This window comes from Idiotropiscis lumnitzeri, chromosome 20, assembly GCF_059441095.1.
Source record: "Idiotropiscis lumnitzeri isolate Australia: NSW breed Sydney's pygmy pipehorse chromosome 20, RoL_Ilum_1.0, whole genome shotgun sequence".
NCBI classification, from domain to species: Eukaryota; Metazoa; Chordata; class Actinopteri; order Syngnathiformes; family Syngnathidae; genus Idiotropiscis; species Idiotropiscis lumnitzeri.
Genome location: NC_142410.1, coordinates 6,182,750 through 6,200,714, shown reverse-complemented (window position 1 = coordinate 6,200,714; position 17,965 = coordinate 6,182,750). Strand labels below are relative to the sequence as shown.

General features: G+C 40.3%; 3 protein-coding genes across 4 annotated transcripts in view; 1 reads left to right on the top strand and 2 right to left on the bottom strand.

Moving 5' to 3' along the window:
* Positions 1 to 51: 51 nt before the first annotated feature.
* Positions 52 to 17,965, bottom strand: part of LOC148317309 (galactose-specific lectin nattectin-like) — an 18,904-nt gene continuing 990 nt past the window's right edge. The window contains exons 1-5 of one of the 2 annotated variants that reach the window (XM_088283869.1): positions 7,656 to 8,420; positions 1,836 to 1,921; positions 1,619 to 1,750; positions 1,185 to 1,287; positions 52 to 1,051 (exon numbers count right to left, since the gene is read on the bottom strand). In XM_088283869.1, coding sequence (XP_088139995.1) covers positions 975 to 1,051; positions 1,185 to 1,287; positions 1,619 to 1,750; positions 1,836 to 1,921; positions 7,656 to 7,728 — 471 coding nt within the window. In that variant the 5' untranslated portion in view covers positions 7,729 to 8,420 and the 3' untranslated portion in view covers positions 52 to 974. Of the gene's footprint in view, positions 1,052 to 1,184; positions 1,288 to 1,618; positions 1,751 to 1,835; positions 1,922 to 7,655; positions 8,421 to 17,965 lie in introns of those variants that run through there. The other variant, XM_088283870.1, reaches the window with a different exon arrangement.
* Positions 8,429 to 17,965, bottom strand: part of rab26 (RAB26, member RAS oncogene family) — a 23,835-nt gene continuing 14,298 nt past the window's right edge. The window contains exons 6-9 of the mRNA XM_088283867.1: positions 11,858 to 11,923; positions 10,532 to 10,588; positions 9,493 to 9,569; positions 8,429 to 8,763 (exon numbers count right to left, since the gene is read on the bottom strand). Coding sequence (XP_088139993.1) covers positions 8,661 to 8,763; positions 9,493 to 9,569; positions 10,532 to 10,588; positions 11,858 to 11,923 — 303 coding nt within the window. The 3' untranslated portion in view covers positions 8,429 to 8,660. The remainder of the gene's footprint in view (positions 8,764 to 9,492; positions 9,570 to 10,531; positions 10,589 to 11,857; positions 11,924 to 17,965) is intronic.
* Positions 15,317 to 17,330, top strand: LOC148317310 (uncharacterized). The gene is made up of 2 exons (XM_088283866.1): positions 15,317 to 15,359; positions 15,909 to 17,330. The coding sequence occupies exon 2, from the start codon at positions 15,938 to 15,940 to the stop codon at positions 16,883 to 16,885; it is 948 nt and encodes a 315-aa protein (XP_088139992.1). The 5' UTR covers positions 15,317 to 15,359; positions 15,909 to 15,937; the 3' UTR covers positions 16,886 to 17,330.

Below are 17,965 nucleotides of genomic sequence, written 5' to 3'. Positions count from 1 at the left end.
GCAATATGTTACGTACTTTGAGCTAGCATTGACATTAGCGGCGAAGCTAACGAGTCAAAGAATGCCACGATGCTGACGGAAATTAGTTGGTTGGGAAGGGGTTACTTGCTGTTTCAGAGGAAGTTGGGATTGGTTCGGGATAAGTGAAAGCTTTTATGCTAATCCACATTTGTGTTGTCCCAAATCACTGAAGCAGTCGTCGGTAAAAAGTAAAAAGTCTTGAAAGGTGTTTGGTCGTATTTGATGCATAAAATAACTCCAGCCACAAGCTTTACTGTTGCTCGGATGTAGCTAGGGAGAAAAAATATATTTTTGTTGGCTTTTGTACACTGCCAATGTGGAGTAAAAATATTTGGACCAATCCAACGTAGTATCAAATATTTTTTCTTTTTTTTTTAAATTACATTCAGAAACAGAAATTTTACAAAAAACATCAGTCATGGGGATGTTGGAACGTACTTGTAGGCTAAATGCTACAAGTGTAGCATTTTCCCCATAGTGCCTCAGGGGAAACAATGCCGAAGGGAAAACATATCAATAAATTAGAAAGAGAATTAAGTAAATATTGTTTATTTATATTTTTATGGCTTAGTCATCGTCCGCAATGTATTTTATGATGAAAACCTCTAAAAGAGAATAACACGTCACGGCCCCTTTAAGTTAAAGCGCTTTGCTGTTTAAGGAGTTCAAACAGCTGCACTTGCAGAGTTCTCCAAAATAGATAGTTTAAAATGAATGCCAGTTTAATTTTGTGGAGCAAAACTACAAAGGTGAGATTTTGGGAGAAAAATGGACCATCCAGACACCATACAATTTATTTTAAGACTTAAGACTTTTTTTTTTAATTCAATAAGTATGTGAGTGTTGCCAATAACTCGACATGGACAGACATACAATTTGATCCGGTCACATTGCGTCATCATGATTAGGGGAATACAATTTTGATACAGGAGACAGGATGGCAAAAAGACAGTTTAGCAGGCAAAGCTTGCATCTCGGGCGCAAAGGTACGGTTCCATTATATCGCAGGCCTCATCGTGCCAAAATCCATCTGAAAGAAACAAATCGTTTAAATGTCTCTCAATATTTCTAATTCTCCTGTTGCACAGCAGAAGTACTCCACTTCCACGTTATGCATGACAACATTATTTTCAAAGCCAATTTTAATCACAGATTTGACTTACCGGAGGCAGAAATCTGCACACAGTTGCCAGATTCGTCTGGCTCCGCAAATGTAAACGCACTGAATGTCACAACGGAGCCATCGGTCCAAAGGAAGTCCTGATCCTGTCAGAAAAAAAAGTCACATTTGAATGATTGGTCGCAAAATAATACAACTCACTGATGATGGCACCCACTTGATGTTTTTAAATTGATTGTATAGGAGCAAAATCCGTATTCGTTTATTGGTTGGGAGCTGGATGAGCAGTGGCTTAATTGCATGAGAAAGAACCACCCAAACCCACCCCCGAAGAACCCAATCGTTTTTTTTTCGTTTTTTTTTCGTTTTTTTTTTTTAAAATGGTGTTCAGTGTGCCGTCATTCTTGATCGAAATTGTTTTTTGTTTTTTTTTAAAAACACATATACATTTTCTAAGTGCGCTGGCTAATGCTTTACCATAACGGCATTATGGAATCCAATCCAGGCTCTGGAGTCCAAACCACCCTTGCGAATCAGATCCAGAATGACTACATTTTCCAGAGAACTGCGGATGGAGACCAGATTCCCACCAAGACACTTGCAGATATTCTGAAAGAAAGAGCAAAAAAAAAAAAAAAATAAGAATAATTTTCAATTGACAGATGGTACTCTGATTTAGAACGATCATTCATACCTCTGCGTCTAAAAACGTCCTTATTTGCTTGTGGTAGATGTAACAGCGATCGTTCAACTGAGTCCAGCCCATCGGACAAGCACGGGCTGCATTTTATTTCGAGTTTGAAGAAGAAAATAAAGAAATATGGCGAAATACGTTAAGGGCATTTTTGCAGACATTTGACAACGTATCGAGACAAAAGCCGTTGGACCAACCGTTGCCGTTCTCCTGTGAAGAAGCACATTGTTAAAATGAGACCGCAGAAATGAAGACATGACGGGGAAATTTTTAAACCGGAAAGAGAGATTTTGACTTACGCCTCTAGTCAACACCGCACCGATCCCACAAACGAGGATCAACAAGTGAAGAGTTAATGCCATCTGGAAAATCGCGGAAATTTTTTTAACAAATCGAGATAATCACATTTATTAGGTTGAAACAAAAAAAAAAAAAAAAAGGCAAAAAATACGTTTGTCGAAGTTACCTTTGCAGTTGTGAGGATTGCTGCTGAGATGCATGACGGCAAGCGAGCCTTTTATAGGTTGGCTGGGACAGTTTTGTGATGCAAATGTCAGATGATACTTTGGGTGAGTTTTGGCAACGTCTAAAATGTTCATGATAGCAATTGGCGAATCCAAATCCAATCTTCAAATGAAGCCACACACCCAAAAAAAAAAAATAAATAAATAAATACATTTTGGTCTTGCCAAGCAGGTTTTGGATCTCGAAAATCACAACTTGGGGACTAATCAAGAAATATTACGCCAGTTGTGTTGTTTCTACAACATTTTGTAACGCAGGTTCTGCACTTCTGCCTTAAAATAACCGAACACTTTCTGTTCGGGTAATAACAATGATATATTTTTTTTGTCTGATTCATATTTGTCTTGTCTCACCTTCATATTTAACGGCCTGAAGGACAAAAGTAATTACTCCCAAAAAGGAAGAGAGCATAGCTTGAGTTGAGCTAAATGAACTCAACTATGAGGAAGGTGAAACAAAGTTCGTTTTTTTTTTTTGATCCTTTAACCTTTTTTGACGGGCAACTCTCGATGCATAGCGAACTCGGGCTACGTTCAGATTCTTTGGTCTGATGAGACAAAGATTGAAGTGTGGCATTGCTTATCATCTGGCCAATAAAATCAAATCCCAACAGTGAAACGTCATACTATGGAGTTTTTTTTTTTTTTCAGTTGCAGGGATGGGACAATTCGATGCAATCGAAGAAAAGATGAATGTGGCTAATAAAAGAGATTTCCTGGAAGAAAACTGCTCAGGACCTCATACTGGGCCAAAAGGGTCACCTTCCAACAAGACAACTTGTCGACCCAAAGCACGCGGCTAAACTAACAAAGGAGTGGCTTTGGAAAAACTCACTTAAGAGCCCTGACCTAAACCCAATTGAGCATTTCTGGAGAGACCTGATGGAACAGGAGAGGATCTGTCAACATGGGGTGCTGAGAGATATAAAATGAGCTTTTTCACTTTCAGAAAATGACTGCAATGAAACAGAGAGCAAAATTCAAAAAGGGGTCTGAATACTTTCCGTACCCAACGTTGACATCGGTGAAAAATGACAGGTGACGGGCGGGCTCAACCTTCTCAACCTTGACGCTTGAGGACACATTTTTGAAACGCTACACAATGATCGTGATCGTTCCATTCAGCAATGTCATTTAGTGGCTACTGAATGATGATGAAAGGCTTGACTCAAAACCGGTAGCAATAAAACATGCCGTATCGCCCAAAATTATCTTGAAGTTACCCCACAGCCTAAAATCATTTGGCTCTCGCATGACCCCAATGACGACAAGAACTCCAAAAGTGGATGGCTGGAAATAAACTATTCCTTTCGTAGGCCCAGAGTTGGAATGCCAGTGACTCACTTTGATCTTTTTCTTTTCTTTTTTTTTGGGCCAAGACTTGACAGCAGTAATGACGGTTGTTTATGTGGTTTAATCGTTTGGGTGTGACATGAACATAGCTTGATCTAATTTATTAAATCATGCTTCTGGAAGAATTTCTCAATATTGCCCTCAGCATCAAGTAGTATTGGAACACTTGAGACGGGTCCGAAGACCACATTTTGAAGGTCTTGGACTGACCCTGATTTGCGATTCTTCAACTTCATCCATGTGATAAAGAAAAAGCACAACATCCATCCAGACATTTTGCAAACCAAACTGCTTATCGTCACCAGTCAATATCGTCAATTCATGCATTAGTGACCCCTATAATGACTACAGCTTTGACGGTGTTGAGGCTGCGCGGACGCCAGACTGCTTTATTCCCTACGGTGAGTGACGTGGCTATAATGCGATTTATCGACAAAAGGAAGCAGAAATGACGGCTATTTCCGTCATGACATTATCCGTACGCTATATATATACATATATATATATATATATATATATATATATATATATATATATATATATATATATATATATATATATGTATATGTATATGTATATGTATATATATATATATATATATATAAATTAAAATTAAAAATATTTTTTTTATTTTATTATATATTTTTTTATTTTAATTATATATTTTTTTATTTTAATGATATATATATATATATATATATATTATTATATTATTATATTATTATATTATAATTATCTGCTCACGCACGTAAACGCTCAAGTGAATAATTTCTGAATATACTTCAATGAATTTGGATCAACATGTTAACCAAAATGAATTTGACACCCCCCCGGGTTTTTCAATGAACCTCCATGAAGGCTCCATCTTACCCATGATCGCAAAAGGTGTCGAAATGGTCGGATGGATTAAATTTTATTTTCTAGCAATTTAATAATATGCCTTGCAGGTAATGTGATCATTTGTAGCGAGTGTGCAAAGATATATGGACACGTGTAGTCCGTCCTGGCTATTTCCAAAGAAATATAAACAAACCGAGCATGGCCCTTCCGTGTGTAATGTGTGCATGTCTGCCATGTCTTGATTTTGACTCACAATTTGTTGACTTTCATCAGCTGAGTGGAAGCGGCTTATCTTAATGAGACTGCAGAGCTGGAAAACGAGCAGCCTGCACAACACCTGCACAAACACTGAGCCGCGTGCGCAAATTCAAACACATTTTCTATCTTAAAGCTTCAACTACGGCACATCATCGATATTACTGTAAATCCAGTCCGCAGAGATAAAAAAGCTTACATTTGCAAGAATGCCGTCGGAAAAAGACTAACTGGACTGGAATAGGCCTGCGGAGCCTCGATGACATCAGCATTTGTCCGTCCTTGGGTTGGTTACAGCAAAGCTTCCATCCATGCATTTGTTTTATGCTCTCAAGTTCCAGCTAAATTTGACCAGCGAAATACATTATTAAATATTTGATATATCAGCATCAGGTGATTTTATTGATATATTTTACATTTTTTTTAGTCATGTTGTTACTATGATGAAAATCTGATGTGCTGGAGAAAACAAACAAGGGCAGAGAGAATCATCCAATCTTTACCCGAACTGCTTCATCTTCATGAGAATTGCAAAACAAAATGTACAAAAGTGGAAATGTATTGCATTCAATTGAAGGAAAAAAATAACTATAAATATTTTGGGGGCTCTATTTTTCATATTTTTTTTATTTATTTGACTATTTATGGATTTTTTTCCCTGTTTTTCAGAATTTAATCTGTCATAAAGAAAAACAAAAAAAATAAATTAAATGGAAAAAAATCTGAAAAAAGGGGGGGAAAACAAAGCAGAAAAAAATATTCTGAAAAACTGAGAAAATATTCCAAAATAGGAAAAATATTCAGAAAAAAATGAATAATGTTATCAATATATTAAAAAAACATTTTAAAAAATTTGACAAAACTGAAAAAAAAAAAAGAAAAAAAAAGCCTACCCAAAAATTACTCGGTTTTTTAAGCGAATGTAACACGCATCCGTATAGCTCTGATGAAAAAAATAATACCATTTGTTGACCATTGTTAACAGCTCCAGATGATATACCGTATATGGCAAATTTCATGCATGTTATAATGTGTTCTATATAACACCAAGGTTGTCGTAACAACAATATTGGTGGTATAAGATGTGAATTACGTATGGCTCAACACCTTTCCATAAAGTGACACGGGAACAATCATCAAAGCAGATGTGCTACTTTCTTGCGGATAGAATTCAATTACAATCACACAAAGGGCCAATGACAACAAGCAGGCCAAGTGGACTCAAGTTGCACTACTTGAGCATGCTGCACTCTCAGCATGTGTGTCATTCGTGAGAGGAAAAAACGAAGCAGCATTTAAGACATACAAACGGGCCACATGGCTTTGTTTGGGGTTCCTAGTCAATTTAGCGCAAGAGAGCGGACTGCTGGGCAACTCCTCAAGTACGAGCACACACAATCACACTCATGCGACACACGCTTTGACCGACGCAGCGAGGCCACGAGGGTTATGGTGCCCTCACGGAGGTCTAATGAGACGAAGAGCAACCAGTGGAACAGATGGTCCTCTGGTCATATGAGGGCCCCTCAAGTCACTCGCCTCCAGGAACCTCGTCACTATGATTGCTCCTATTTGCCTATTCACGCACTCGCCTATACGCGCACACACACAGACACACACGCACGACCTTGTTTTGGCACTTGTGGATGCATCCCTTGCATCTTCCATCGCTTCGCCTGCTGTTTATCATGCAGAGGCTTACGTACTGTATATTCCTTTAAGAATCATGATGTGAACAGAAATAGAAAAGGCAATTAAATATCGGATCATACAGGGTCAAGACGGTGTTGAATTATGTAAATGAATAAATAACTAGAGGGGGTAATAATAATTAAATAAACACAAGCAATAAATTAATTAATATCAAGCACTTCAATTGGAGTAGTTATAATTGGAGTAGTAGTTATATATATATATATATATATATATATATATATATATATATATATATATATATATATAGCCTACTGATGAAGTTGAATGAAGCTGCCTAAAGTGATCTGCGAATGAGGACAATAATCAAAAAATGGTTGGCTGGACGGTGCAAGGGAGCCCCAGTGTGGCGATTTGAGGTATTACAAGCTGTTGCGTTGCTATGCCTCTTAAGTAGAAAATTAGCAGCATATTCGGGAGTCAGAATGATATAATAAAATGTGATGCAGCGCAGTAATATGAATTACACAGTAATTTAGTTAAATAATGTGGGCTGCCAGGCTTTTTAATTTTTTGTTTAATCAAGGTTGGCAATTAGTGTTGATAAAATAATTATAGTCGGTGAGTTAAGCTTTCATTTAGAAAATGGGGGAAAAAAGGACTCAACGTGTTTGTTAGACCAAATCCTTACTCCTTTACTTAAGACACGATGGTGGAGCGAGTTGCTGCCTAATGACCTTTGTTATATGCTCATGCAGCTTTACACAGTTGACCATAACATCCCTGAACGTAGATTAAAATGTTTTATTGGTATTAAACATGCTGCCTTCACGTGGTTTCAGTCCTACTTTGTATAACGATCCATAATGAAGATTTATGTTTAAAGGTTAAGACATGGTGTCACCCAAGGATCAGTGCTTGGACCCTGTGCCGTTAAAAGCAGATGGCCAGTTGAAACCTGAGGAAACTGATCAGTTAGTCAACCTTCAGGCGTGCCTTCGGGAAATCTTAAATTGTGTTACTATGACGCATTCAATTAAACCAGGAATTTTAAACTTTAGGATCAAATAATGCGATGGCCCCAACACTCACCAATATTCCTGTCAAGTAAAACTACATTTCTTACCATAAAATTGAAAGCGCTTAAGTACAACTCTTTCTTCACCCCGCTTATTAAAAGTACTATGTTACTCACCTTTCTCGTTCGAATATTTTCCCTGTAGTTGGCGTCTGCATGGACCTGGTCTTATATTGATGCAACTTTGCATTTCCTAAAAATGCTGATAAAAGAGAAGAAATGACTATACACGGAGGCTTCTTAGCCTCCTTCAAGAATTCATAAATGAGAGGTTTAATAGAAAAGCTTTCTATTCAATTCTAAGAAGTAGCCAGGACGTTTGCGTAATGATGTAATGACAAGATATGGCCAGAAGATGGCAGTGTCGGTTCTCGTCAGGAATCCACCCGAGAATAAACAAGTACATCAGGTCACGTCCTCGTTATTGTTCTTTCTTTAATGCAAATACCATTTAGATTCAGTCACGTGTTTTACAAGTTTACAATAAACAGATGAGAATTTGATTTTACATGTGTTAAGTCTCAAATATCACATTTAAACGGCATATAAATAATGTAGTGTCATTTTGTCACATTTGCAGGATAGGCGATATCCACGTATGCTGGTAATAAATACACATTCAATACTTATTACAAAACCAGCTTACATGAGGTGCAATGAAACATCTGTACAAAGTGTTTCCAGTTCCTCTTGTGTGATTACCATAATGAATATTCAACTCTACTCTCTAGTTTACATTTCTATTTCAGCAAGACTTTTACAAACTACAAAGCTTCAGTTCACAAAAGATTGGATTGGAAAATGTGCACGCCACAGCACAGGACACATTCATGATGCTGTGAATGGGGGGGGGACTAACACAGACAAAAGAACTGTGTAAGTAAGCGGTGTGTGGGGGTGCGCGTGTGTGTGTGCATGCACGTGAGTGTATGTACACTAGCCGGCCTAACGTGTGTGTCAGCTCCGTTTTACATTCACAGTTGCAGTGGAACATGAAACTTTGAAAAGTAAATAAACATTTCTCTGGTGCACAGACTTGAATATTTTATGGGCATGTACATCTGTCTCTTACCTTTCCACACACGCATGCACACACACTCGCAAACAAACACGCGTCGCAATCTATGAGCGGCAGCAGCCGGCAGTCCTCATTTCTTTGTTGACGTACTCCTGCAACTGAAACGTTGGCTCGTCGGGCTCCTTCGTGGTCCTGTGCTTCAGCTCTCTAACAAAGACAGAGACAGAAGACCGTCCAATCATTTTTCGACAGAATCTGGATCACCCTGCTATTCATCTTTCCATACTGCGCATTTTGCACCAAATCAGCTACGTCTCATCCGTGATGCATGTCGCAATTTTTTTTTTTTAAGTCACATCACAATAGAGGCAATCGTGTGGAAATGCTCTGGATGTGCGAGCTATTACAAAAACACCAGTGAAATGCCATTTCCCAAGCACATGACAAACTTCCAGCCTCCTTAAAAGTGTTCGCAGCGTCCTTACAATGATGAATGTCAACATCCGTTTAGATTTAAACCTCGTGTCAGTTGCTCTTAATTAAGTCGACACTCCACTGATCCCCAATGAAAGGATGTGAAGAAACCGTTCCGAGCGCATACAGGCGCACAATTCAAATAAGATAACGGGAGCACGCGCTAAGCTCATTTGAATATCGCTAGCTGAACCGAGGCGGGTATAATTTATTGCTGCCGAGAAAACAGAAAACAAGATGTCATGCACCAGCAAAGGATAGGGAGATAACAAAAACACACTTTTTACTTATTGTAAGTCAACATTTATCTGTGGAAGAATCGGAAACGATAAAAGTGGACAAAACTCGAGAAATCGGTGTGAACCACCGCGCGACTTAGGTCAGCTTTTGTGGTTTCATTTTCAAGCGCGCTGCCAGACGGAAGATGGGAGGAGTTAGTATGTGGTGTTAGGAGTGACTCACTTGGCAACAGCAGTGAAGGCCAGTTCCACATTCAGTCCAGACCTGGCGCTGGTTTCCATGAAGGGCACCCCAAACTCCTGCATTCAAAAAATAAAATAAAAAGTTGGATGACAGGTAGGTAAAAAGTGAGTATATCATCCAAATTTATGGATTTGGCCAAAATGAATTCCATTTTGTTGAGAATTTTCTTTCATCTTTATGTTGAACATCTATTCATTTTTCTTTCCCAGGTCCTCAGAGAGTTATTTGCCGTGAGGTGAACTAAAAGTAACCAAGGATGAGAATGATGACACCGAATGCGACACTCCTCGTGACACACATCACATGACACAGGAGAGGCGAAAAACAAATGGGACAGTTTCACTTAGGGGTGTGCTCACTTTTGCTGCAAGCAGTTTATATATTAATGCCCGCGTAGCGATTATTTTGAGGGGACAACCATTATACACCTGTTCTACAGACGGTACACTGATTCAATTGTCGCCAAAAAATGTCATTTATCCAATTTTGTCTCCTGAAAAGATTTCATACTTTTTCAAAAAATATGAGAGAACAATATCAAAATGTGAGGCAAGACAGAAATGTACAGTCGGAGATGATGTTTTGGGTTCCGATAACATCAACACAGCTCCTACGAATATACATAAAATATGTAGCGAATGCCCATGGCCACTTGGTTTCTGACGCTCTTCCTCTCATTTCTATTCGATGCGTCTATCGTGAAAATAGTCTTGTTTTGTGTCCCCCACCATGACAGCTGATGCGCTTCTGCCGACACCCCGCCCTCCCACTTATGTTGACATTTACTCCCGTGCACCTCTCGGAGCCTATCCGAGTGAAATGGCCTGGAAAATTAAGTCAGCAAGCCCCCCCCCCCAATCATCCGCGCAAACAATAACAACACAAAATGAACGGGCATGAATATGCACACATACTCATACGGGAGGCATTTTGCAATCCGCATGGACATATTAAGCGCAGAAACAATATTATTCTGACATGTGCATGTGTGTGGAGTCCCGCGTAGTAACGTAATTACCTTGGCCAGTTTTTCTCCCTCCTCTCGTTTCACCACCCGGTCATGGTTAGAGTCGGCCTGCAAAGCATTTACAGCGGGTTTATCTTTGCCAAACATCTGAAACAAACCGCGTGCAGGCGGCCAAAATGCAGGCAAACAACGACCGTGACAATATTGACGAGTGGCAACGTGGAAGGAAACAACAGTAAAGGAGGCCTACTGGTTCAAAAGGGGTCACGATTCATTTGTAAGATAATCGTCTCAGGTGGAGTAAATAAATAACGCTAGGATGTGGGTGGGAAACTGATTTATTTTTAATAATACAACTCAGCAATTATATATATATATAATTTTTTTTTTATTTATTTATTTATTATTTTTTAGAAAAAAAATAAAAAATTCCACGCAGGCCCACTAGCCGAAACATGGCATTGTGAACAATTTTGCGTTTGTGGATTATGAGTTAAACAGCAAAATCCACTCGATTTTGTCCATCTCAGGCGGCGGCCATTTTGTCACTTTCCGTCGACTCAAAATGACATCATAGTGGCTCAACGCTCAGATAACAGCCAATCATAGCTGAGCATCACAACACAGGTGAGCCGTGATTGGTCGCCACATGAGTAACTGTGATGTCACTTTCAGTCGACAGAAAGTGACAAAATGGCCGCCGCCTGAGATGGCTAAAAATTTCGCTGCTTAACTGATATTCCACGAACACAACATGAATCACAAGGCCATGTTTAGACTAATGAAGGCGCAAAGAACTTTTTTATTGCCTTTTTTCCAGTCCACTTTCAGGAGAACATAACCTTGAAAGCAGCCTATTTTTCAAAGCCAGTGCTCGTTTTTATTTCCTCACGCCAAGACGAACATTCATGAGCAACCGGTGCCCTCTTATGTGTCCCCCTAACGACTGTTGCCCATATAGTTGTTTGACTTTCTGCTTATTTGCCTTCGACTGGGCAGATGGTGTACGGCGGGTTTATCAGAGAACAAATTGTAAAGAAGAAAAAAAATAAAAAGCTGGCCCGTGATGCTTTATAGAACCAAGAACTGCTGTCTCGGGTGATAACTCTCTACTCGCCGGGTCTAAGCAGCTCCTTTCCATTCCGCAGTCATGCTGACTTATTGATATTAAAATATACATCGAGTAATGGAGTTGTCAGTTCGGACCAAGCAGAAGCTTTCAAAGCGGTGACCGAACGAGCGCAGTCCGAAATGTAAATCCGGTCCACAAAGCGCGAGAAGTACTTTCGTAAATCAGCGATGCCGCCTCGCCGCTCGCTCCCGTTGCGACTCCATCTATCAAGCCGTTTTGCGTTAGCGTTGACGGCAAGGTCTCACCTTGTTGCCTAGCAGCATGATGACTACGTCCTGCTGGGTGTACTCGTGGATCTCCGTCAACCACGCCTGCACAAAGATCAGACGTGAAATTCCGAAGAGGGACGACGATGATGATGATGATGATGATGAAAGACGATCCACACAAAATAAATAAATAAATAAATGGCTGATTGTTTTGAAGTTTGGGTGCTTTTTCTTCTTCCAGCCCCGCCTCTCTTTGCTTTTATCCCATCCATCAACATTTTCCACGTGGGTGTTTTCTGAGATGGCCGGCCTTGGTGGAAAAAATGGTGATGGACGAGAGTGACGTGCGCACACATAAAAGCAGGAACACAAACATACAAACGGCCACGGCTGCTCCAGCGTCATCAGAGACGTCGGATCGTCGTACCTCGTCTTGCTATCATTAGAAAAGGAAACACATCCGATTCCCAGTTGTGCGTGAAATGGTTTTGTTAAATTAGCAGCGTGTGTGTTTTTAGTCAAATGGAATTACTGATGCATTGTTATTTACAGCAACAAAGTCGCTGTCCTACTTCCATTTTTTTCCAATTAGCCCACATGATTATAGGCATAATCTGCTCGGGTAATTACTGTCTCTCCGCGTTCTCGGAGGAGACGCACAACGTGTGATTACATCTAAATCCAATCAACCCCCCCCCACCAGTATACGTTAACGATTCAAAAAAAAAAAAAGCTTTGGACAAAAGAAATATTCAACAGTGTCGAGTAAATGGATTATTATTCGAAGATTTTCATAATCTGCCGCTCCGGCTAAATTTCAGTAGGAAGAAAATGCATCGAGACTGAATGAAAACCCGAGGAGAACGCGTTGGAGAGGTTCAAGGTTGTGTCAAGCCGCCACCGATGCCGCAGGGGAAGCAAAGCTTTTGTGGAACGATGAAAAGAAAAACCTTTGCATCCACTGACCGGTGTTATTACCGTTGCATTATATGCATTTACTGTAATATCGAACTTAGCCACTAGCAGAAACGGTGCCCGTTTATTTTGCAGTTAAATTATTTTTCAAAAAAGGATTGTGGTATTGTTTTGGGATTTGAAAACTAAATTTTTAGTACCATGAAGACCAGAGAGCTATTAACGTTCACTGCCAATGACGGATATAGACGTCAAAAAGTACATTCATTTTACCTGGGCTGGCAGTGAATATGTTTTTTTTTTTTTTTAATCTTTGGGATAATTGAAAACAATAAATTTGTACATTTTGCAAGTATTATAAATCGCATTTGAGGTGACAACTGTTTGTAAACCGCACATAACGGTCGGGACCGTCCGTTTGCTAGTTGCACTTTATTTTAGTTTTCATATGCGAAACATCAACTAAATAGCATGTGAGGCAACTTTATTAACTTATCAAATGAAACACTTTCATTTCTTTGCCTCGCTATTACGCGTTCACATAATCCTTGCCTTCATCCGCAGGTTTATCCTAAGCTTCGTTCTCTCTCTCGCGCAAAAGGGTTTCGTTCCTTCATTACGCGCAGATAGTCGCGGCGAGGCCTCACCTAGCGGCCTTGACTGTCGTCAACCTGCCAATTACTCAGATGGTCGCGGGGAGAGGAGAAAAAAAAAAAAAAAACATGCCAAGCAAGTGGGCGGATTACAAGAAAGTGGAAGAAGGAACACGGCTTCTAAAATTGGATGTGATCTGGCTTCAAAGCCATCACAGAGAAGGAGGGTTCATGCTGCGTGAGGGAGCATAAGTAGACGACGTGCCCACGTGTGATTGCTGTCAAGGTCAAAAGAAGTTTTTTTTCTCAACTACGAGGCAAAGAGATGCAAACGGGTGTATTTTTAGTTGCTTGAGGAGAATCAAACAGCTTTGGGGTCGGAGAGCGATCCAATTATAGACCGTGTTTGCAGCAACAGTCAGCTGACGTCGTCTGATAATGCCACATTCCAATTTGCATGGTCTTAACTGGTTGCATTGCAAAAGAAAAAGACACTTCATGTCAGATTGTTGGATTTGCTTGTTTACCGAAGAAGCTCAGCTGCGTGGCAAAATCCCTTATGAGGCAAAATTACGTTACATTGTAATTACACATTTACAACTAATCTAATCAATCGACCGCCTTTGCATTTACTCGGTAAAAATCCCCCCCCTCCCAAAAAAGTTTTTTCGTCGTATTGCTGAGTTAGTGTGGTAAATTAGTGATACACACAAATTGTTATTATTTTTTTTTATTATTATTGCTTTCAAATGGCTAACTTTTCTTTGTAAATGTCTTTACATTAGCTGTTTAATTATGTGAAGCACATTGAGTTACCTTGAGTATGAAATACGGCATATAAAATTAAAAAAAAAATTAAAAGGCACCAGTATTTTTTTTTTCCTTTTTCAGGGCTACAAAACAAAATAATCCATTGCTTAAATGAAAAAAAAAAATAAGAACAAAAATAAATGAAAAAAAAAATAAGAACAAAAATTAATAGAAATATAATAAGAACAAAATTAATTGAAAAAAAATAAGAACAAAAATAAATGGAAAAAAAATAAGAACAAAAATAAATCGAAAAAAAATTATATATATATATATATAATATGCTATACAACATTGCAACACAGCCGGAAACAGCAGAAGTCAACGTGAAGCTCGTGTCACGCTACAATGATAATGTCTGCAGTATGGAAATATTTCAACGTGGGAAGCGGAGACAGTTCAATGGCGACTCTGAAAAAAAGCATTAAAAAAAAAAAAAGCATTTATATGGTTTCCTTGGTTTAAACTGCTGCTCCACTTGCCATCCAAAAGTGTCATGGTGGGACAGTGTGTTAAAAAAAAAGAAAAAAAAAAAAAAAATCGGGAGTCGGCATCAACAGATTTTCAAAATCAGGTGACTCTGACTCTTGGGAGAAAAAAAAAACCTAGCAGAGATAACAACTGACCAAAATGTCTGACTGTCGACATCTAACCAGAAATGATACCTTATATAAAAGGTCGATGTCAATTGATTGTGATGTTCATAACAGAAAAAAAAAATATTTCCACCATCCAAAAGAACAAGGCCAGATTTCTTTTTCATTGATTTTAGCCATCTGGAAATGAAGACGCCAGACAGTCGAGTAAATCAAATCACTGGATTAGAGACATGAGCTGGAAGGATTTAAATACAACTCGCTTTCACCCACCATCCGTCATTTCTCATTTTCTAACGCGACGTAGCACTTGCCCACAACACAATCACCAAGTTCAACTCAAACGCATCACATCTCAATATAACTGCAAACATGTGTGGGAAAATTGTAAAAAGATCATCATAAATCAATTCTGCTATCTTGTTGCATCATTAAGATGGATGCCCGCCATGTTCTAAATGCTCAACTTCCCTTTAACGCCTCCGAATTTGTGTGTGCGAGAAACAATGAGGAAGTTGCGGTTAGGCTTGGACGTCTCTGGGTGGGGAGCCTTCGCAAATACTAAGAAAGTGATGAGAACATTTGGTCCCCGCAGACTGAGGTCAGATCTACGCAGGACTGCAGGTAATTTTTTTTTTTTTTTTTAACTTTGGAAACAAAATAAGATGATTGTGAATATGCTTTTAAATGCTGGAAATATTCCTGCAGTTTTCTCCAAAGACGGAGAAATAAACAATGGCTGTTTTTTGCTTGAATATCCCAGCAGGTTGTTTCAATATTATTGTCTGCCCGTTGTGATTTTTTTTTTTTTTTTTTTTTTGTCGCAAGGATCAGCTGCCAGCTGTAATTCCTTCACAAGCGTCTAGTTTCATTTGGCTCAGTTCGCTTGGCGGAATAAACGCCATTCACATTACACGCGGGATATTAAAGGAGCTTTTTACCTTTTAGAATTTGTTAATGTCCTTGATTATATTTGATGAGCGTCAGGTTTTTAAGATGATTTTTTTTTTTTTTTTTTAAACGCATTTAGCGAGATTTGTCATTTCATTCCCATGTCAAGTTTTGTAGCAAGAATTTGTTGTGAAAACATTACTCAACCAGTTCAAGAGTGTCTGCAGTTCCTCTTTGCAAACTTCCCTTATCTGATCGCTTTCTCCTTTTCCTTCAAAAAAGGTCGAGCGCGACCACCGGAGCTAACGGCGATGTTGAGATCTCCAAAAAAGAAGAATAAAATCACCACTGCTAAGACTGGCACCGACGGTCCGGTTAAGTCCAGTTATCTCTACGCTCACGTCGGCGAAAATCATGCCGGGGTGCGCAAGGAGAGCCTCGGCGCAGTCGCAACCGACCAACGGGAAGCCCGACGACAATCCAGCAGCACGACCTCCACCTCCGGCCTGACCTCCCGCTCTCATCGACGCCGCTGGTCGGCCGATTGTTGCCACGGCAACAGCGCACCCGTCATTATGGTCAGGAAAAACATAAGGGAACCGCAACCTCCTCAACGGGGGGTCTCGCATACCGCAGCTCGTTGCCCCAGACGCTACTCCAGTCCAATTACCGGGCTAGGCTCCGTTACTCAACTATCGACTTCGTCCGGTTCCGCTCCTGTTCAGACATCCGTCATAACAGGACACGACCCGCTTGGTTGGAAGTTGCGTCCCAAATCCAGCTTCTCTTCAAAGAGGTCTCACACCAAACGCTTGTCTTTGCCCGTCACCATTCCTGATCCCAATTTTTTCCCATCTAACACGTCGCCAACGACTCCTCTTGACCCCAAACATAAAACGACCCCGCCCTGCAAAGGCAAACCATTCCCTCGCCACCACTCGGACTCCTTAGCCTTCCTCAGATCCGTCCCTGCGGTGACCCTGGAGGAGCTCCGTGACGTGCGTCTCCGCCCCGCCAAACCGGACGACGTTTCGAGTCCTCGGCCGCAGAAAAAGCCACCAGCTGTTCCGGAAAAAAGTCCTCTGGCCAGAAAAGCAGCACAACTCATTGCGCATTCGTGGCAGCACCAAACGTGTAAAATTGAGCAAGAGGAAATTATTTACAGTGTGATAAAGCCGAAAGTTAAAACACAACAGGGAGAGAACCACTGCAGCCTGTATGGCAAAATAAATGGGCTGCACTTAGAAAGTGACGAATAATCACAAACGGACAAACAACACATTGCTCACTGGAAGGTTAAAGCAATTGCGCATTTGTTTGCATATCATTTTTGAAAAGTTTCACTCGATCCATTTATAGGCTTCGGTCTGATCCCAAAACGTTTTTTGGAGCTCACTTACAATTACGACTGCAATCTTTAAGATCTAAGTTCTGCCGATGGAAATGAGCCACCGCTGGCTCCGCCCACTTCTCGCACAGGGTGCCAGTCAACCTGGACAGCAGGCTAAAGTGCGCGGCGATTTTCAGGAGCTAAGGTTGGCTCATGCTAATCGGCGCATCCAACAACACGACAGCTCTGGCACTTTTTTTTTTTAATAAACGTTAGCCTGATGCATTTTGTACAAGATTGTTTCTTATTTTGTGAAGCATTGTTTTTACATTGACTGCTGTTTGTAATGATTGGCCATTGAAATAAAGTTGACTACAAAAGGGATATAATTTCTGGCCAAGGTCGCCTAATATCACCTGAAGGAATGCAAACGTATGCGAATATGTGATAAAAATGCACCGGCAAATTTATGCTTTGGAAAAGTTTGGAGGGATTCAGGTTTGGAAATCTGTGTTTGGCCCACTGAGATGAGTCGGGGGTCTCCTGGGTACGGAACTGCTGTGCAGTCTGGAAGCGATGCTGCAGGCAGAGAAATGGTGGGATGGCAGTTACCAGGCATACGCCGAGAAATGCTGAGACCCCAAGCGTACGCCGCAAGCAGACACTTCTAAATATAGCCGCCTCTTGTTCTTCTTGTCTGATGTGCAAATTTTTGGGGGAGAAAAGTTGTGCTTGCATATCAAATTATCTGGGAGATTTTCAACAATTCGCGCATCTCTCTCTCTCTCTCTCTCTCTCTCTCTCTCTCTCTCTCTCTCTCTCTCTCTCTCTCTCTCTCTCTCTCTCTCTCTCTCTCTCTCTCTCTCTCTCTCTCTCTCTCTCTCTCTCTCTCTCTCTCTCTCTCTCTCTCTCTCTCTCTCTCTCTCTCTCTCTCACACATACCCCCCCCACACCCCCCCCCACACACACACACACACACAAGACAGACGTCTGATGATGAACTGGAGCA